This window comes from Sinocyclocheilus anshuiensis, unplaced genomic scaffold (genome assembly GCF_001515605.1).
Source record: "Sinocyclocheilus anshuiensis isolate Anshui unplaced genomic scaffold, SAMN03320099.WGS_v1.1 scaffold2044, whole genome shotgun sequence".
In the NCBI taxonomy this organism is placed as follows: Eukaryota; Metazoa; Chordata; class Actinopteri; order Cypriniformes; family Cyprinidae; genus Sinocyclocheilus; species Sinocyclocheilus anshuiensis.
Window position 1 is genome coordinate 376,995 of NW_015557212.1, and position 21,909 is coordinate 398,903.

At 35.7% G+C, this 21,909-nt stretch overlaps 3 protein-coding genes across 6 annotated transcripts in view; all 3 read right to left on the minus strand.

Annotated features, from left to right (window-relative positions):
- LOC107678992 (AT-rich interactive domain-containing protein 3B-like) overlaps window positions 1-12,713 on the minus strand; it is a 46,264-nt gene extending 33,551 nt beyond the window's left edge. For 2 of the 4 annotated variants that reach the window (XM_016474394.1, XM_016474392.1), the window contains exons 1-2: window positions 10,919-11,169; window positions 8,179-8,853 (exon numbers count right to left, since the gene is read on the minus strand). In XM_016474394.1, the coding sequence (XP_016329880.1) occupies window positions 8,179-8,853; window positions 10,919-10,954 (711 nt within the window). In that variant the 5' untranslated portion in view covers window positions 10,955-11,169. Of the gene's footprint in view, window positions 1-8,178; window positions 8,854-10,316; window positions 10,356-10,918; window positions 11,170-12,462 lie in introns of those variants that run through there. The other 2 variants (XM_016474393.1, XM_016474395.1) reach the window with 2 other exon arrangements.
- A 971-nt stretch (window positions 12,714-13,684) lies between these two features.
- Window positions 13,685-16,410, minus strand: LOC107678975 (cytochrome c oxidase subunit 5A, mitochondrial-like). The gene is made up of 5 exons (XM_016474373.1): window positions 16,229-16,410; window positions 15,061-15,177; window positions 14,282-14,403; window positions 13,970-14,098; window positions 13,685-13,845 (listed from the first exon to the last, which is right to left on the minus strand). Exons 1-4 carry the CDS (start codon window positions 16,299-16,301, stop codon window positions 13,985-13,987), a joined length of 426 nt encoding a protein of 141 aa, XP_016329859.1. The 5' UTR covers window positions 16,302-16,410; the 3' UTR covers window positions 13,685-13,845; window positions 13,970-13,984.
- Window positions 16,411-17,682: 1,272 nt separating this feature from the next.
- Window positions 17,683-19,931, minus strand: LOC107678979 (ribonuclease P protein subunit p25-like protein). Its single transcript, XM_016474377.1, has 2 exons — window positions 19,870-19,931; window positions 17,683-18,844 (listed from the first exon to the last, which is right to left on the minus strand). The coding sequence occupies exon 2, from the start codon at window positions 18,478-18,480 to the stop codon at window positions 17,758-17,760; it is 723 nt and encodes a 240-aa protein (XP_016329863.1). The 5' UTR covers window positions 18,481-18,844; window positions 19,870-19,931; the 3' UTR covers window positions 17,683-17,757.
- Window positions 19,932-21,909: the final 1,978 nt, after the last annotated feature.

Consider the following 21,909-nt stretch of genomic DNA (forward strand, 5'->3'; position numbering starts at 1 on the left):
AAAAAAAAAAAAAAAGGGACAGAGGCACTCAAGTTACCCACATAAAACAAAAACTGAACCAAAACAAATGAACATAGAAAAAAACAGAGTTTGCCAAAATAAAAAAGACAGTTTCTCAAGGTCAAAACAAAACAATATCATTTAAAACAAAAACATACAGACAAAAAAGGCATGAAAAACAAAATCAAAAGGAATTCCCAAAACAACAACAACAACAAAAAACTAAAAATAAGAAAAAAAAGACAGAGGCACTCAAGTTCCCAAAATAAAAACAAAATGCAAAATAAAACCAACAAGAAAAACAAATAAAAAATAAATACAACCAAGTCCTAAAAAAAAATAAAAAAATAAAATAAATAAAATTGCCATTCCACCGATCTCTATTTTACAATAACCATATTACATAAAGACAAAAACAAACAGATCAAGCAAACTTTCCCTAATTTGGACAAGAGAACTTATGTCCAAGCGCCACACGGCCATTGGATTTTCAACGACACCGCAGCTGCTCCATAGGCAACAGCACTGAACAGCACCATGGGGGATGGCCTGGATCTTTAATCCAAATCAAATAATTGGGTCTCCACTGCCAAAAGTCACAGTCTCACTTATTCGGCTCCTTGCTGTGCCAGGAGAAATAGAGGCTGGAGAGGCGGGGGAGGGAGTAGATTGGGGACTTTTATCCCTGGGAATTTGTAACGGATCCATTAAGAGCAATTCGTGGTTGTATGCCGCACTACGCTAAGTGATCCTTTAAGGTGTGCGGCTGTCCAGTCTCCCACAATAAGAAGTCCATTGTGGGAAAAAGTCAGCAAAATGTGCAGCCTGAACAGCTGTGTACAAGAAAAAAAGTAAAGGTTACTACAAAAGGAGGCGGGGTAAAAAAAAAAAAAAAATCACACAAAGTATCTTTATTAGGCCTTATTGGTTGATATGGCCCTTTGAACAATACAAATGGCACATAGTTGAGAAGAGCCAAAACAGAGACAAAAGGCCCAAAGCCAGGGCCTGTAACTGCTTGTCCAAATCCTTGAACATCCTGCAAAGGCCTGAGGCAGAGTTCACATCCATTATCTTTGTCCTGACTGGGTGCTACATGAGAAAACAGATTGTCTTTCAAACAAATGGACACATGTGTGAAGATCTCAGTCCACCATGGCCTTGTCTCAGCATCGGAACGTTTGGAAGGAGGACAGATCCCAAAAGCATACCTGTCCTAGGCAGGTTTTCTACTTAATTTAACCATTTTAAAATGCCAATAATCCCTCAAGAATGAGATTTGGGGCCTTTCAGGATTCAGAGCATGATGATATTTGCATGTCCTGTTTATAATAATTTGCAATTCTTGCATTCTGTCTACCCTTTTACAACACATTCATTAATGTAGTCAAACTGGACTAACAACTGCTGCAGTCCACTTTAAAAAAAAAAAAAAAAAGTTATTTGAAAACACTTGTAGAGACTACATTTTCCACAAAAACAAAACAAAAACACAAAGAACAATGAAACCAAGAACAAAAACAAACAAAAATAAAACTAACCTAAAACAAAACAAAACAAAAAAATCTAACAAAATAAACAAAGGGCTATAAATAAAACAGAAAAGGTGCTAAAATGTACCAAAATTAAATACGTAAATAAATAGATAAATAAATAGTGATGATCAAGTAATAAAAAAATAAAAATAAACAGGAATAACAAAACATAAAATAACAATGTTATTGATAGCCCAAAATGTACTTTTAACCAATATTTAAACATGTTTTTATTGATCTCACTTTCAACCCCTCTGAGTTATGGGTAGGTATGCGTTTTTTAGCACTTGATTTCTTCCTAGGTGTGCTTGAAATTCCACATTCTAGTGACACTGATAAATAGATAATGTGTGATGATAAAGCCGTAAGCTGCTTTTGGTAAAACGAAGGCTGTGAAAACCTCCGGCGAGTCAGGACAGGTTTTGAAGGGGGTTGGGGACAAACATTCTACACTTGTTAAGAGGGATAGGAAATGGACGGACAAATAAGAAAACACCCCTCCCTTCCCCATATACCTTTCTGGTTGATTACCATTCCCCCCTCCATTACTTGCTTCTGTTACATTTGGTGAAATGGACTAGAAACGGTCACAAATCATAGGACGGCTACGATGAAGACACTCCCTCTATTCTCCCTTTATGCACAGGCCCCTAATGGGAATTCTCACCATTTGAAGAAAAGAAACTAATTCCACTTGGAATGTTTCCTTTGGGTGGGGCTGGACAAACTAGACGCAGACGCCAGCCCCTCACCAACCTCACATTCTTGCCTCTGGCCTTTAAAGATTTTTACTATCAAATGCCTCCTATTCAAGGGTTAGAGTTACCACCCGACCAGAGAGTTCACACTGCACTGAAAAACGGGAAGGGCGAAATGGCACCAAAACATGGCTATAAAACATCCACCTGACAGCTTGCAATTCAAATAAACAAAGTTTTATCATGGAATTGGCCTGTCGAGATGATATTCTTAAGAGCAAAGACCAATGCTAATTGAATCTGCGTTGATCTATCACACAGATGGGCTGCACTTCGAGCTGTCGCCAGCGATCAGATCATCATAGGACCCAGGAGGGTCGTCCGACTGAAACTTCTCCATCAAGATGGACCACCAAGCTCTGTCAAAGCTACCAGAGAAAGATTGACAGACCTCGCGAGTACATTAACACCCGTAACGTTCACGAGAACTAAGCTAATAATACGCACCAGATGTAGTGCTAACATTTGGAGCGAACGTACAAGTGTGAGGCCATCGGGTCATTGATAATTTATATGGAAAATCATTCCACTGCGACAGCAAACCCTGATATAATAAGAATTGATAGCTACCGGCTGGATTGTATCGTTGGCGTGGGGGTGAAATGTTGTCAAGGTGATGCTGACAGTTAAATAATGCAAAAGAATTCGACAAACAAGATTGCTCCCGAACCCAAGGACAAATTTCCTGTTGTTCGCTTAGAAACAAGCTCTTTTGGGGGAAGGGAGAACATTAAGAGTGTGCCATCTAAAGCACTTTTGTCATTTTGTTTATTCGTACACATCACTTTTGCCATAGCAACTGTAAAGAAGACAAGATAATAACTCAATCCATGTTGGGTACACAAGGTTGTCGCAGCCTTAGAAGAACAATTTTTGGATCTCCAAAAACCTTTCAGTGAACAGTTCTTAAAAGAACCATTTTCCTAAACATCTAAATAACATTTTACACTATAAAGAACCTTTTGTGCAATGGAAAGATTCTACACTTTTAAAAATAAAAGTTCTTTATTGGCATCAACAGTTCAATGAAGAACCTTTAACATCCATGGAACCTTTCCATTCCACAAAAGGTTCATTATATTAGAAAAAGGTTCTTTATAGGTTTAAAATGTCTTTCACACTAAGAAAAGTACTGTTCTCTGAAAGGTTCTTTAGGGAACCAAAAATGGTTCTTTTATGGAATCGCTATGAAAACACATTTTTGGAACCTTTATTTTTAATAATGTATGATTCTTCATGGAACCATCAATGCCAAAAAAATAACCTTTATTTTTAAGGAGTGTGGCAGAAATGCAATGGTAGGCTTCAAAGTAAGACTTGGAATGAATATTTGGCCCCTAAAATTGCCACTATATATTTCTCCTGACAAACGCAGAATCAAAGTAGCGGGGTTGTTTCTATTGACCCGATGCCTTTGATATGGTCATCATACTCGCCAAATGGGAGGCCGTAACTCAAGGCACATGCATGCACCGACGTCAACTGAGACTGATTAAAACTCCATTAATCACCCTAGATTACCATGCCAAGCTCCCTAAAAAGGGCACTGTGTCAGCTACCGCTAAAAATGGTATGTTTAAAGGGCGCCGAGCTATCTGGACTGGCCTCAGCCATGTGTTCAATGAAAAGTTTAATGGCGGCCATTTCACCTCCTCATTGACTTGGGAGATGATTTATTGAATTCAACACTAGTAAACCTGAAAAACAAATCAGCAATAACCCAAAACTCAACTTTTCAAGCACAGGAAGTAGAAATAATGTCCCCTAACCAAACATCCCCATCCAGGGGCCTCCCTGAAAAGTCCTTCCCCTTGGAGATTCTAAACAAAGCTGGCATGAACTTCCTTTATCTGCAAACAGCCAATTAATTCCCCCATTCACTAAGATTATGAGTAAACACTGGCGCCAACTTTACACCCGACTACTGCGCTTTTACCAAAGGTGTTTACTGATTGACTGAGACTTATCCATTTAAAGTGTGAAAAGCTTCAAAAAGACAACCCCCAACCCTCATTTAAAAATGCCATTTGTGGCATCTGTTCTCTTTTGTGTAGTCAGTGCCATTAAACCAGTCTCTTCACCCCCCACCCTGCAATCTGATACTGTTACCACAGAGAGCATCATTAAATACTAAAGGACAGAAATAAAGACGGGTGGGACCAAAAAAAGAGGGTGGGGGTGGGATTGAAGCCCCTCAAGCTGTAAAACCGTGCTTATTAAAGAAGTCTGTTTTTGCTTTTCGTGCATTAAAATTCAACCAAAAATACAAAATAAAAATCTAATTAAACAAAAAAGTGAATCAGACTCAGTAATTAAAGTAACTAAAGTGTATTATTTTTAATAAAATATTATTTCAGTTCCATGCATTAAACCTGTTTATTTAAATTATTATTTATTTTAATTACATTTTATTTTCTCACAAAGCCTGTAAAAAATGAAAAAATAAATAATACTTTGCATAGAGACAATCACCACATGCAGGAGCAATAATTACTTTTAGAACAATTAAGCACATTTTACGCTTTAATTTTCATTACTATTGCGCATCTGATATTTTACTTTTACTATTTCAATTTTTTTTCCAATGATGATTCTCATTAACTCATAAGTAATTATTTTTTTATTAATTAATCAGCATAAATTAAAGGCAGTAAAAATTATACCATTATTCATAAATATTTTAATTTAATAATTATTTTAATAACTTTTTTTTTTACAGTAATAAAGATGACTATCTATCTATTTATCTATCTATATATAGTTTTTTTTTTTGTGCCTGACAGTAATGTGAATTAAGGGAGAATTTTGCTTAATTTTTATAGAAATCATGTGAAATAAGTTTTGAAATAATGCAAAAAAATATAAATACTTGTAAAAACAGGATTTATTTTATTAAAGCAATATGTGACCCTGGAGCAAAAAACAATTTGGCTATTGTAGCAATAGCCAAAAATACATTGTATGGGACTATGGGTCAAAATTATCGATTTTTCTTTTATGCCAAAAATCATTAGGATATTAAGTAAAGATCATGTTCCATGAAGATATTTTGTACATTTCCTACCATAAATAAATCAAAACTTCATTTTTGATTAGTAATATGCATTGCTAAGAACTTCATTTGGACAAATTTAAATGTGATTTTCTCAATATTTTGATTGTTTTTTTTGCACCCTCAGATTCCAGATTTTCAAATAGTTGTATCTCGGCCAAATATTGTCCTATCGGAAAGCTTATTAATTCATCTTTCAGATGATGTATAAATCTCAATTTCAAAAAATGTACCCTTATGATGGTCCAGGGTCACATATACAACATTCTATTTTTCCTTTTGATTTTGGAGCAACCTAGACATTTTCTTGACAATTTTTTTTGTGAAAATCACCCCCCTACAATGCACTCACTATGAAGTGACTCTATAAAGCTCATTCACTACACCCTTCCCTCTTAGTAATGATGTATAAGTCCAACCATCAGCCTTTTCAGAGCACTGAATCTCCCATTGTCTCCAATACACTTGGACAAGCCTATATTTGAAAAGCAGTATACAAGCCCTCAGACCATCACCCTCTATAAATACATATATAATGACATGGGTGTGATGAAAACATCGCAGACCTGCCTGTCAACACACAACCTTCCCAAACATCACCATAGTTTTACAGACTTTTTCTTGTTGTTACTGATCTACCGCAAATAAAACTGCTTTGAACAGGTTTGATGTCAGTTACCGTCGATAAAACCACGTTGGATGTTTTGCGTAAAAACACAAGGTCATAACATCAAAGACAGCAACAATTACGGAATAAAACGGATGCACTGCTAAACGGCGCTTTGTGGGTTTCGATATATATAATGCTGTATTATTCAACACAAGTATGGTAAATGGGCTTTGATTAAAGGCATGCAAATATCAAGGGCTGAAGGAAGCCATAAGAGTGAGAGTATGAAATTAGAGCAATCCATTTTTCCCTGATTGATCGATCACTCAAGTGCAGCCGAGCAAACAAAGAGCTCAAACCTGAGGCAACTAAAATGCATGACCGCACTACAGGGAAATGTCTCTCTCCATATTAAACCCACAGAGACGGTCTTCTGAAAGACAGCTTCATCCAATCGTGATTGACGCGAGGACAAAATTACGTTTGCGAAAATTACATCACCCAAACATGAGAATTTTTTTGTCTTATATAGTGCCAAACCTGTATGAATTACTTTTTTTCTGTCAAACACAAAATTATATTTTGACAAATGTCCAATGTCCAACTTTGGACCCCATTGACTTCCATTATATGGACTCAAAATGTTGAGTTATTTCACGAAATGTCTTCTTACGTGTTCATACAGGTTTGGAACAACATGAAGGTGAGTAAATGATGGCAGAATTTTGAATCAGTTGACCAGTTTCGACTACCTAAATTGTGGGAAATCTCCACGTGTGAACTTGTCAGGGCGGCTCTCCAACAGCACGCACCTGTAACATTCTGCCTCTTGTATTGCAACTTGACAGCATGCCTCTCTGGTCACAGGCCAAGGCAGCATTACAGCACACTGCCAAGAGCTTGTTCTCAAGAAACACCAGCGGTAGGGGGAATGACAGAGGAAAGTGAGACGGCAGAAAGAAAGAGAATGAAAGCGCACTCCTGTTGGGCCGCCTGCCAGAACGCCACACTTCAGGGATATCCAGGGACAAAAGCCTTATGTCAGGACAGAATTCCCTAAAGACTCGAGATGAACAAACGAAGAAATTAACTGACAGAGTCGTAAGGACATGTCTGAGGGTACAGCTTGGCTCACAGCAGGAGACTATTGACGATAAGGGAAAAGGAGGACAATAGCTTTAGAAAGAAGTAGAACACAAGGAGAAGGGAAAATCAGAGGCCCAATGTTCACAAAAGCCTTTTGTGAACTTTTGGAGGAATGTGTAGTTCTCTTGTGCGCAAAAAGATTGGATTCGAAATTTTTCTTAAAATCAGCAAAATTAAAAGGCAGTATAATATACTACCATTATTTATAAATATGTCATATTTATTTCTCTACATTATGGTAATAAAATATGAAAATAAGTTTACAAAACATTTTACCCCCAATAAGGCATTTGACTTCTATTTCTTTAAATTATGATTATCCGCATTGCAGCAATTTCTTTTTTTAATCTTTATTCAAATCAGCATAATTAAGGGTAGTATAGCAAATGCTACCATCATTTATAAACATTTTAATTTAATAATATAACAGTTTTTACATTAATGTAATGATAATACAAAAATAAGAATTCTTTTTGCATTATGGTAATGAGAATTGATGGGGAATTCTGCTTAAATTAAGTAAATAATGTCAAAACAGAACACTTTAATGGTTGCAAAAATAGGTTTCGTTTCCTTGAAGCAAAGTCAAATTAAAAAAAAAATTTCTTTTGATTTTGGAGTGATCTGGATATTTTCTTGACGTATTTTTGTGAAAATCTCTTGACAAAAATTACACTCTTTATGAAGTGACTCTATAAAGCTCATTCACTAAACCCTTCCCACTTATTAAAGAGCTAGAAGTCCAACCCAATTCTTTTGTACACTTTTGGGAGAACACGTATTCCTGTTGCGCTCGAGAAAACTGGATTAGATGTCCTATTCAGAGCCGATTGCGTTTCAGTAAGTCGAGATGAGTCTGTTTTAGTGGTTTCACAGTTTATGAACATGTAAAGACTCTTTACAATTCATCTCATGAAGTGGCACTCCTCAAATCATGCAGAGATGAATGAAAATATGCTGTATTGCCGCTTTTGTAGGTCATTGGTGATAAAGTGAGAGTAAACACAATGCCTGCAAATGCCTGCCATACTGAACCCCTTGAGATTAATGACAAGTCATAGAAATATAGACACAAACCTGTTTGAAGGAGTCATCCAGGCTCCAATCATTCAGTCCGTTTGGTGTGTTGAACGATTGTTGGTCGGTAAGAGAGTTGTCAGGCTCGTCTTTCACCTTAGTGGTCGGCGACAGGGGATGTTTTTTAGCAGAGGACGGCGATGCGGCGTAGACGGGGAACGGATACGGAGGAACTCCGACAGACGCTTGCTGAAGCGCAAGGCTTTGCTTCCTGAGGAACTCCAAGCCTTCGCTTTCCTCTTCTTCGCTTCCGTCTTCTCCATCCATCATTTCATCGTCGTCGTCTTCGTCCCCCTCGGACCCTCTTCCTCTGTCCATCTCATCAGCGGCATCTTCCTCGTGTACTTGGTCAGGGCTGGTTTTCATGGGTCCCCTGGCAGCTTGAGGCCCCTGGCCGCCTTTCAGCGCTCTGTCTCTGGAGTTTTTGCTGTAGAAATCGGGGGTTAATGGGGCACCCTGAGCTCTGGAGGCCATGATGGCTTGCTGTGCAGCCAGCTGCTGGGCATACAGAATGTGGGCTTCCCTGAAGTGTCTCTCCTTGCGCTCCATCTCCAGTTTAGCTTGTTGTTGTCTCTGGAGCTGCTCCATAACCGCCTCCAGTTTGACTCCAGCCGCACTTCCGAAAGCCGCCTGGGAAAATGCACCAGCCAAACTGCTGTCCTGAGACAAGCTGGGCTGGATTGTGAAGGAAAATAAGTAAAATAATTCTGTAAATACATTTTATAAAAAGCTAACTCCATTTTTTCCCACTTTAAAAAAATGTTTGTTTTAAGATTAAGAAAGTACAGCATATTCCAAAACAGTTTGTAAGAGTTCAAATAAGAGAAAATAAGAGTTCAATATAATTTATAATTAACATTTAAAGGGCTAGTTTGCCCCAAAATGAAAATTCTGTCATCATTTACTCACCCTCAAGTTGTTCCAAACCTGAATGAATTTCTTTCTTCTGCTGAACATAAAAGATATTTTGAAGAATGTGGGTAACCAAACAGTTTTCCTCATACTACAGAAGTCAATGGGGACCAGCAACTGTTTACTCACATTATTCAAAATATCATGTTTTGTTGATATTTAGCAAAAGAAATAAAATCATACAGGTTTGGAACAATTTCAGGGTGGGAAAATTATGACAGAATTTTCATTATGGGGTGAAAATATATATAAATAAACATTTGAATAACTAAAATATTTGTAATAACTAAAAGTAACGTTTTTAAATGCTCACGCAACACAACTAAACAAAACAAAACAATCACACTGTTTTTGAGTAACTTGAATTCTTTTAATTCGAACTAACAGGCATTAAAGTTCGAATTAAAGACGCATTATCAAATGATTAAAGGACGTGGCTGAGGAATTAAAATGAACTTAATTCGAATCGCATACAAAGAGAACACAAATACGCGTAAACAAATAAGCACAAACGACAAGACAGAAGAATTCAAATTTGTTTAATTTAAATGAAAAACAAATACATGTAAGCAAATCATCACAACGGACATGGCCGATTGGAATTCGATTTAATGTCACAAGAATTTTTATTCGTATTAACAGTATTTATATGCAGTGTTGGGGAAAGTTACTTTTAAAAGTAATGCATTACAATATTGCGTTACTCCATAAAAAAGTAACTAATTACGTTACTTAGTTACTTTTTATGGGAAGTAATGCGTTACGTTACTTTTGCGTTACTTTTTAAATCTGGACAGGGCTTGCTTGTTGTTTTTAAAATAAAAAAGTTATATTTTTGGCAAATATAAAAGCCTGTTCACACCAAAAGTGAAATGAATAAGCCTCAGGCTGAAGGAAGTGTAAATTTACGTCCGTACAGTAGAATGCAGCAGAAGAAATTTCAACACTTCAGCAATAAAATAAGACACACAAATGTTTGTCTAGAGTAATTTGTGCTTATTAGTATGGTTGAACTGGATCATCGAAGGTCAGAAGCAAAGACATTGGTTAATAGAATCGGATTAAATACATAAAGGATATTTGTGTTGTTTAACATACTTGAAAAAAAGTAATCTGATTACGTAACTCGCGTTACTTGTAATGCGTTACCCCCAACACTGTTTATATGTCCCAAAAGATTAACGTCGCATACCGCGGCTCGCTAATTGCCCAGTAGGCCAAACTACCTTTGACCCCCCCACAATAGTCTAGAAAGTAGAACGACCGGATGTCCGGCCAAAACGGCGTGTCGCTTTTCATTTAGTTAAATAATTAATATTTAGCCAAATCCAGTCGATTTATGCTGTTACTATACAACTAATTAAAGCACAGTTTGATAGGTGAGCGCAATAACAGAAGATATTCAGTTCACAGTCGAATCATGGCTGCCCAAAAGTATGGCGCTCTTCCAAAAACAATTAAGCTATTAAAAGAGAGAACGAACACACAACGCAACAAAGTATCGCGTTCTGATGGAAACAAACGGAGATGTGTTTGACTTTTCGAATCCGGCGGCACGCGAATTGGAACTTTAACAAATAAACAGCGCGAGTTGTATCATCAAAAAAAAATCTTGAAATCATGACGTGTACAATGTGGATTTTCGCTACATATAATAGCTTGACCACTCACACGAAGGTAATTAGAAAGAAGACTGACTCATTGAGTTTATATCAAAATTTCGTAAATGTACATGCAATATTTTATACACTCGAGGTCTGCTGATTAAATATTACAGTAGCTTATCAATACATTCAACAGGGCTCTGTGCCAACAGGACGGAACTCACCACTTGCGCTTTGCTGCTACTGGAATTGTCCACCATCACTCTTTTCCTAGATAAACCACCGTGCGTGTTTTGCTCAGCGCACCGAGTCCGTGTTCATCCACCCGAACGTGTAATATCCCCTCTGATAGAACAGTAATAAACCTCGGTGTTTGCAGAGTGAAAAAACACTCGACACTGGGGCCAGCCAAAGGGGAAACGCCTGACCTCACCTCCCGAACTGCGCGCTGAGGAACTCCCACAGTCCCCTCGACTTTTCCTCCTCCAGCCGGAGCCAAACCCCCCGCACACCTCTACCAAGTATTGAGTACATGTACAGTAAATGAACATACTTTCCAGAAGGCCAACAATTCACTAAAAATGTTTTTTTTTATTGGTCTTATGAAGTATTCTAATTTGTTGAGATAGTGAATTGGTGGGTTTTTGTTAAATGTGAGCCAAAATCATCACAATTAAAATAACCAAAGACTTAAACTACTTCAGTCTGTGTGCATTGAATTTATTTAATACACGAGTTTCACAATTTGAGTTGAATTACTGAAATAAATGAACTTTTCCACGACATTCTAATTTATCGAGATGCACCTGTAAATTCTTAAAATTCAAACCAACATTAACTTAAAGGCATTAGAGTTCGAATTATCGACGCAATCAAACGACACGGTTGAGAAATTCAAATGGACTCAATTCGAATTAGATACAAATAGAACACAAATACGCGTAAACAAATAAGCACAAACGACATGAAGGAGGAGAGTCACATTTGTTTAATTTAAATGAAAAACAAATACGTGTAAGCAAATCATCAAAACGGACATGGCTGGGTGGAATTCGAATTAATTTCGCAAGAATTTTAATTCGTATTAACAGTATTTATACGTCCCAAAAAGATTAACGTCGCATTCCGCGGCTCGCTTATTGCCCAGTAGGCCATCCTACCTTTGACCCCCCATAGAGGCGACCAGTCGGGATAGTAGAACGACCGGATGTCCGGTCAAAACGGCGTGTCGCTTTACATTTTGTTAAATAATTAATATGTAGCCAAATCCAGTCGATTTATGCGGTTACTTTATCACTAATTAAAGCACAGTTTGATAAGTGAGCGCAATAAAAGAAGACTTTCAGTTCACAGTCGAATCATGGCTGCCCAAAAGTATGGCGCTCTTCCAAAAACAATTAAGCTATTAAAAGAGAGAACGAACACACAACGCAACAAAGTATCGCGTTCTGATGGAAACAAACGGAGATGTGTTTGACTTTTCGAATCCGGCGGCACGCGAATTGGAACTTTAACAAATAAACAGCGCGAGTTGTATCATCAAAAAAAAATCTTGAAATCATGACGTGTACAATGTGGATTTTCGCTACATATAATAGCTTGACCACTCACACGAAGGTAATTAGAAAGAAGACTGACTCATTGAGTTTATATCAAAATTTCGTAAATGTACATGCAATATTTTATACACTCGAGGTCTGCTGATTAAATATTACAGTAGCTTATCAATACATTCAACAGGGCTCTGTGCCAACAGGACGGAACTCACCACTTGCGCTTTGCTGCTACTGGAATTGTCCACCATCACTCTTTTCCTAGATAAACCACCGTGCGTGTTTTGCTCAGCGCACCGAGTCCGTGTTCATCCACCCGAACGTGTAATATCCCCTCTGATAGAACAGTAATAAACCTCGGTGTTTGCAGAGTGAAAAAACACTCGACACTGGGGCCAGCCAAAGGGGAAACGCCTGACCTCACCTCCCGAACTGCGCGCTGAGGAACTCCCACAGTCCCCTCGACTTTTCCTCCTCCAGCCGGAGCCAAACCCCCCGCACTTAACGCACATTTAAATCCCGCCCCGCTGGCTCGTGCAACATGTTACTACGTTCTTACGTTTCCCCTTTGCAAGCAACTAAGTAAAATATTTATAGCACAAAAGCCGATTGGAGTTAACATACACTTATGTGGCTGTTTCATGGATCTAATATTAGACTGCCATTTTTTATTTTAGTCTGGAAATTCTGACCCCAAATTAGCCACATTTACATATGTTTATAAAAGAAACGGAAATGAACAATTATTAATCGTACGATGGGGAAAACACGTATTAATCCAAAGTTTTTTTATTCACTAAGTATACACAACAGTTTTAAATGTTTTGATTGTGATTTGACTTTTTAATATGATTTACTTTGAACGCATTCCTGCTACGCCCTCCACTGGTTCAAAAGTGCTGTAAAGTTTACTATATCATTATAGCTGGTGTCAAGCAGAAAAACAAAAACGGTTTGCTGTCCACCTTATTTTTAACGTAACAGCGGGTGCGGCAATTTTTACCGTGAATGTGCGAGACTTCCGGTGCTGGCCGCTTTCCAGTTATTTTAGCTGTGCAAAAACATTCCGTTATGTTGCTCAATTTCATGATGTTCATTTATTATCGTAGTAGTCTAATCATAAACACACTGGTTTGTAGCGTAAATGGTTTTGCCGTTTACTGCACTTTTATTATTCTATTTACCTACAGCTGTTAATGAAACAGAAGTCTCGCACATTCACAGGTAAAATAGTTTGCTTTTTTATTAAATTCCAAATAAAACAATTTAGTAGGTTCTCAACACATTTAACAGAAATAGTTTTCCATGTTGAAAGATTAGGAGGATAGATTTTTCGCTGTTGCGATTGATTTGAACCCTTATTTAAATTCTTTTGAATACAGTTAATACAAGTTTGAAGCAAAGTCTGAGGCATTAGATAAAACGCAACAAGATTGAGTAAAGATAAATCTCCCTTTATTAGGTCCATCAATATTTTACAAGCAAAAGAACATAATAAAGGCCAGTTAAATATAACACAAACACCATGACACGAGGCAAAGACTTCAAGTACAGTGGTCTACTCAGTCCAGAGAAGAGCAGCAGTCTCCTGGAAGACTCTGTAGTTAAATAGGAAAGATGCAATGGACGTTAAATTAAGTAAGAAAACATACATCTTGGACTTGCTTACAGGTTGATTTTTGTTCTTTAAAAAAAAAAAAAAAAAAGCATGCTGACACTCACTACAATCACAGACATCTATGCTTTGTCAATGTCAAGCTCCTCAGGTGTAGGGATACCAAGCTCATTGAGGGCAGGCCGCAGCTCTTGAAGAACGTAGGGGTAGATTTCTTTGTGTGGGCCAGCTTTGTCCTGTGTAAATAAATATAATAAATTAAAATAAAGAAATAAATGAGTATAATTTAAATTCTAATTCTAACTACAATTTATTTATTTTTTTTTCCAGAAAAATCATGTTAATTAATGCAGCTTCAAGACATGAATTAAATAATATCACTGTGAAATATTCTGCTATTATCCTGGAGTTTTATTGACCTTGACTGCCTCAAGGATGCGGATGGCACTGGCCAAATCGTTTAGCCTCCGACACGCTCTCAGGGCTGCCTCCAGGATCTTTGGCTCAGGTACCAAGTCATAACCGATCAAAGTGTTCATTCCTGAAGCGAAACAAAGGGGACATGTATTTACTCCACAGTCAGTTTGAGTTTTCTTCCTTGATGCAAATGAAAACCTAGTTCCTTGTTCCAAAGATTTTTATAGGTAAATGATAAACAGACTGTCATACATTTTTAAAGAAGTGATACTAACGGATCAAACTTAACCAGCTTTACAGGTTAGCAATAGCAAACACTAAAAACAAACAGAAACACTATTGTTACGGATGGAAACGGTCTGTCTAATCATGCGTTATAGATAATATATAATATAGAAATAAATATTAATAAATTTAAATGTAAAACAATATATGTGTGTTAAAAGACAATTTATATATTTTTATATAATATTTTAAGACAGTTTATATATATATATAAACTAACTATTTTATATATTATTTTTTTTAAATTCTTATTACATCAAAATTATTAATATTTATTATTATTATTATTATATACATTTTCAGAAAAAAGGGGACCAAACAACAAACAAAAAACATTTCAGGAAATATAATTTACTACAGTACTACATTGTACTGTATTCAGATTCAAGAGGATTTTAATTAGAACATATGGCCACTAAAATAAATTTATGAGGGTAAATTCTCACTTTACAAGCTGCCGATTCAATAACAAGGTCAAAGCGCCGCCGTCACCCACCTTTCCTCAGCTCCCAAGCATCGATGTCTGGCTTGTTGAAGTAAGTGACCCAGCGGGCATCAAACTCTTCATCTGTCTCCTGTTTGCCATGGGAATAAGAACGAGCAGCTACTGAAGCTGTGGAAGAGAAAGACCAGAGACAATCATTAGAGACTTTAAGCAAAAATGATTCACTTTATGAGCCTTAGAGAATGACATCCAGACAAATACTTTGACTTTATCACAGCCAAAGTACTTCCGGGAAGTACTGTAGGCGTAAAAGGGCCATAAATCTCATTATAAGACTATAATCATTTCGTCTGTGTATCAGTGTTGGTCAAAAACACTTAATAGTGCAGTGACGTTTTGCATACAGGCCTTGTTCCAGTTGGACCTGGTCCAGTGCTCTTGTTTGACTGGTACATGGTCCGTTGGGGGAGTATTATTTGAGCTAATGCTTAACTATCTGATAACAATAAGTTCAACTGCTATTCCAAAAATGAGACGGATAACACAAAACATGCAAACCAGATGTTTGTATGTTCATAAAGTGAAGTATATACTGATGACACTTCATTTGCATATGTGGTATGGGTTTTCACAGAGGTCAGTGCACTGTCACAGAAATCATTCTGGCTGATAGTATTAACTATAGCGACACTCAATATGAGTTTATGCGCATTCTTCATAGATGCAACCCTGCGGCGCACGTAGTCACTCAGTTGATGATGAAACTGCTGCAGAAGAGTATTTGTAAACCCCACAGCCTGATTGAAGAGCTCTTAAAACCCACGTATTTATATACTAGACTCGCTGTTTCAATGAAATGTCAACCTGACAGAAAAATGTGTCAATCTGGGATGCTTTCAGTTTGAGTGTCGCGTTTCCTCCTCGCGCTGGGCCCAAGCCTCACTCTAGTGGGTCATTACAAGGACACTGTGAGAAAACATTCACAAGACTTCATAATACATGACTGTGAAAACGCGTTAATGATATGGAAATGCTGTTATACAGACGATAACTTAGCGTGTGATAACCTCAGAGGGGTATAATCTTTCTTGTAAGGCACCGGTGCGGCTTTGGTTAGCTTAAGTGCTAAGCTAAATTCAAGGTGTTTCCGTTAACTCTGTCCCTTGTTGTAGTTTTTCCTATCAGCGGTTCCATAATTAATGGCAAATTGTGTATTTACCTGTATATTGCGGCCGTGACCTTGTTAAACTCCGAGCACCGGAGACTGAGAGTCGAAGGGCGGCTCTGAACATATTGCGGCTCACCGGGGCTCACGCGCAGCTCGGACTGAAGAACTACAGGTTCGCGCTGCGGACGCTAGTTAAGCTAGCCGACCTGCTAACACGCGACTGGCGTGTGACTGCGCATGCGCAGGGTTTTGGCAATAAAGCCGAGTATGGACTCTGGCTGCTCATGCTGATGTATAGCAAAGGGGGGTTTGCTAAAGAGGATTATAAAAGAGCATGAAGGACAAAAGATACATTTCTGCACTGTATACAAATTTATACACAGGTATTCTCTATGAGCGGCATCCAGTATGAGCACAGTTATATTTAACTTTCTGTAAATGTTTGATTCAATTATTGCTTAATATATTTAAATTGATATTTAACAATAGATTGCACAAAAACTTCTAAATAAAACAACAAAAACATACGGCAGCTGCAATGTTCTGCATTTATTGCATCCATATCTATTCCAACAAACACACAAGCAGTTCGTCATCATTTATATGACATTTAGGCCATCATTAGTAGACGATATTAGTACAATATTATGCCATTATTATCATCATAAATATTTTGATAAAAGTAGCTCAGTTTCATTAGATGTGCACTTTGCAATCGTAGCAATTGATAGGCTATAATGTTATTAGTGTTAGATATACATCAAACAAAGTAAATCTTTCGTCTTTTATTGAAAAGTTAACGAGAAAAATATGTTATAAAGCTGCCATAGTTTTGAGCTTCTAACCCTAAATGTGAATTTCATTTTAAGATAATAGAGCTACAAGCATGTGTTTGGAAAATAGTTGCTCTCACCAGCAGGGGGCAGTATTACATATATAAATACTCCATTTAAAGTTAACTGAAATTAAATAAAAAATAACGCTTGTGTTTCATTATTTTATTTAATTGCAAATGAAAACATTTCTAATTTAATTTAATTTATCCTGATGTACTAAAGTAACTAAAATAAACAAAACTTAATATCAAAAGAAATTAAAGTGTATTTGACCATAATTATGAAAATTTACTATATTTTAGGCTATATACTGTATTATTTATCATATTTGACAAAAAAAATGGACAATAAAAATGAAAAAAAAAAAAAAAAAATTACTAAAACTTTAAAAATAAAATTAAAATGGAAAAAATAAAAATATGAATAGAAACTATGATAGTATCCTAATTACACTAAAATAACCCTGATAAAAACAAAGGCACAACAGAAAATATGAAAAACATTGAGCAGGCAAAAAAAAAAATAAAAATTAATGAAGTGAATGAGTGTGAGAAATAGCCAAAAATAAATCATTTGGATTTATATTTTATTTTATTATCATTTAATTATTATGAAGTAATACTAAAAAAATCACTTGATCATGCATTTTATCACTCAGATTAAACATTCACATTTACTGCATCCTGATATGACCAAATTATACGACAGTTAAGCAAGTTATAAATACACACACACACAAAAGATTTATATGAATTCCTCCCTTTTATAGTAAGATTTTTTCACTGGTTGCAGTGCTGGACTTTTGTCCTGTCCCAGAGCAGCTCTCTTAAGACTGGGAAGATCATGAGAACAAGGACTCGCTGGTCTTTTTTCTGTCTTTCCAGTCCCCTGCGGTCCGTCTGGCCATTTGCTTTCCTCTGAGAGAGCGTTTATTTCGGCTGGAGGCTGGTATCCCGGCTCCTGCGGGTCCAGTGGCTCTTTGGACAGAAGAATACAAATGGAAGGAAGAGTTCTGTGTACGGTCATCTGAAGTGGGCCGCTCTCCTGGCTCTCCCACACCTCAGTCACTGTCCTGTACTGGAGCTTTGACAGCTGGTGTAAACCCCGCACCTTGCGTTTCATTATCTCCGCACAGGTGATGGTTTTGGTCACGGCCCGCCCCGTCCCGCTGAACACGACCTGCGATGCTGGAGCCGTGTGTCCGTCACCTTGAATTCGAGACATGGCAAAACCCAAAAGGTTCCTGATCTTGCTCCCTTCCTTCACGCGCATTTCCAGCACCTCAGATGGCAGTCCTGGGATTGGACATGGGATTGGTTCTCCAGTGGAACGGATTTTCCTGAATCCACCTTGCTTTGGTTTGCTAGAAGATCCAGGAGGGTTTGTGGGATTGAGTTGAGAGGGTTGGACAGATGTGGTGCATCTAGACTGTGTGCTATCATGAAGCTCTCGGCTCGGCATAAACATATTTATAGGTTGTTTTATATGTTCTTGGGGCTGCAGAACTTAGTACCACTTGATAATATTTCCCAGAACTGTGGATTTTTTACCTTCAAGAAGTTGTAATACATTATGTTGCTTTCCAGCATTAAAAAATGCACAGACGTGAGGGAAACCGAATGATCTTAGCTGCTAAATGTTGTGTGATTCCCAAAGCTCTGAACTGAATGACAAGCTGTCATTTACTTTATACTCTCTGGCCGTTGACATGAAAGAAAGAAAAAAATCTGTTCTGTAAATCGAGCAAATTCATCAAAGCTGAAAGTGCTGAGAATCAGCAATTTCTCAGTCACTACCTTTGAAGCATATTTCAGTCTCCGTGAGAAGGGAGCTGTAACCAAACAAGGCAAAAAGACGATGAGTTTAGAGACAGAACCGCGCTTTAAAGCCAACAAGCTTGGTTTGGTCAAAATGAAATATTATTTTAACTTTTATCTCAAGTCAGCATTTATTTTATGGATGCAACCAAGCATAGGATAGCCAAACGTATTCAAAATAAAATAAAATAAAATAAAATAAAATAAAATAAAATAAAATAAAATAAAATAAAATAAAATAAAATAAAATAAAATAAAATAAAATAAAATAAAATAAAATAAAATAAAATAAAAAAAGACCAATGTATTTAAAAATCCAACTGAAATAAAACGTAACATAAAATTAGAATAACATAAAAAAATGACATATATGAAATGTTATAAATAATATTTAAATATAAATAACACACCAAAAAATAAAATGAACTAAAATTAAAACATTATATACAAATTTAAATTAAAATAAACAAAAATGAAAAATCATATAATAATAATAATAAAATCCAAGTGTATTTAAATATGCACACAAATAAAATACAAAAAGTACAATATGAAATAATAAAAAGCCAATTACAAATCCAATTAAAATAAAATAAAACATTATACACACACACACACATATATATATATATATATATATATAATTACACACCAACCAATAAAATAAATATAATTAAATTCAGTTTATATAAAAAAATATAACAAATATTCTAATAAAATTAAACAAAATAAATTATTATTATTATTATGTCTTTTATAATAATAATACAAAAGCCATATAATATAGTATAAAAGCCTAATGTATTTAAATGTACAATTACACACAAATAAATAAACAAAACAAAATACAAAAACACTATGTAATAAACTTTAAATGTAATAAATAAAATATAAAGGATAAATAATAATATGAAAGCCTATTGTATTAAATATACTATTAAATATAAAATAAAATAAAATAAAATGCAAGACAACTTTATGGTACATGCACAAATGAATGTCAAACTGATTTAGAAAAATCTTTTAGTGATGCATTTACCTTTTTGCTCTCAAGAATTCTCAGAGTTCTGCTGTAAGCTGAAGTTCTGCACTGCGTTTTACCCTTGATGTCTGGTCATAATCAGAGACCTTTCGCATATTTACTCTTAAGTGGTGCCTGCTACACTCCAGAATGCACTGAAGACCCAATCTGAGGCTTGTGAGGGACACAGAGAGGGAGGGGAGCCTAGAGATCCTAAGCATCTCTTAAAGGAACAGTCACTGTGTCTAGCAAATGCTCTGTCTAGAATTTCATCAAAATTTCATCCTGGCAAATGCTTTCCCGAGTCCCCCTTTAAAGTTCTCAGTGTTAATGAAGTCCTGTCAATCAGCGCGTGTCTGTGGCTGATTAACATGCATGACTGATTAAGGCTGAGAGTTTAAAAACACATCCTCCCATGCATGACGGCACAATGCAGCCAGGAAACAATTATCTACATAAGCACAGTTGACTTATGCCAGGCATCTGCTTTTGAATATGGCTTTAGGCCAACTTATTAAATTATGAAATTGTGTTTACATATAAAACTTGCATGCTGAATTGAGACAGCACACATAAATGTAGGTCAAGAGACTGCCATTTACCGAGCAGGAGCTCATTGTTGTCCAAAGGTGGCTGTTTCGTCAGGTCTGTTTCTGCTTCTTCTCCCACTGTGGCTGCTGAGCGCTCTCGAAGTGTTAGAGCCCCGAGGCTGTGATTTCAATCAGAGAAGAAGGCCATGCGGTTCTGCTTGACAAAATACACAGTCTTTATCCTGAAGGGGAGCATCCAACATTCTAGAGACTGGGGTGACAGAAGGCAAGGCAAGCTTTCTGTTCAATGAGGCGAAGAGCACAATTATACACTGTAAAAATGTACTGTAATATGCTTTTTATATGCAGTTCGATTAACGGAAGATAAACGTGATGTTTTAAAGTTCATTATAAGTTGCTTTTCCTGCAACCATGGTCAGTATGAACATATAGACAAAGCACAAAAACAAAGCAGCATCAGTAACACAACACTAAAAATAATGCCATGAATATTTATTACATAATATCATATACAACATCAAACACTCCAATGATACACATAACTGACAACAAAAATATATAAATATAGCTTTTAAAAAAATGTAATATAAATGTGATGGTTCATGCAGTTCATGTTTCTACATAAATAAAATGCGATTCATAATTTTATTATATATTAGATAAAATTAGATTTGATAAAAAATATTAATATTTTTTACTGCGTAAATATTAATCATTTGAAATTACATAAATTAAAAATAAATACTTTAATTATAAAGAATTTATTTATGTAAGAAACCATTTTAAGAACAGCATAGTAAAATTACTTTTCAGAAACCTTTATGCTAAAAATGTAATTTAATATTTATTAAATTATTTAAATAATTATGTTTATTATTTGAAAAAAAAATTCAAACTAACTTACTGTAAAAGATTACATAATATATGTTAAAAGTAAATCTGTTTAATATTTAATAATTTTATATTAAACACTCCAATGTACATAACGGATAACAAAAATAAGAAGAAATATACCTTAAATTAAAAAATAGTTCAATACACATAATTACAAGGTGATTCATAATTCATAATTTAAAAACTATAATTCCAAAATTGTTTTACTGTAAAAGTGTGTTTAGTTTTAAAATAATTATATTACAAATCAAATATATATACATATATACATACATACATACATTTTTTAAATATATTTTTCATATAAAATAATTCATAATGTTTACTTGTAAGAAACTATTTAAACAATTTTAACAATATTTAAATTACTAATCTATACTACAAAGTATAAATTACTGTTAAACTTTATACTACATTGAAATACATTAATAAAATAAAATATATACATGTTACAGTTGCTTTTTACAAGTACAATGTACTTGTAGAAAAGCAATGTATGATATTAATATTAATGCTATATAATATTACTTTATAATTAATAGTGGAAATATTATGAAGAAGAAGAAAATATAATAATAATAATAACAACAACAATAATTATTTAAAAAAAGTT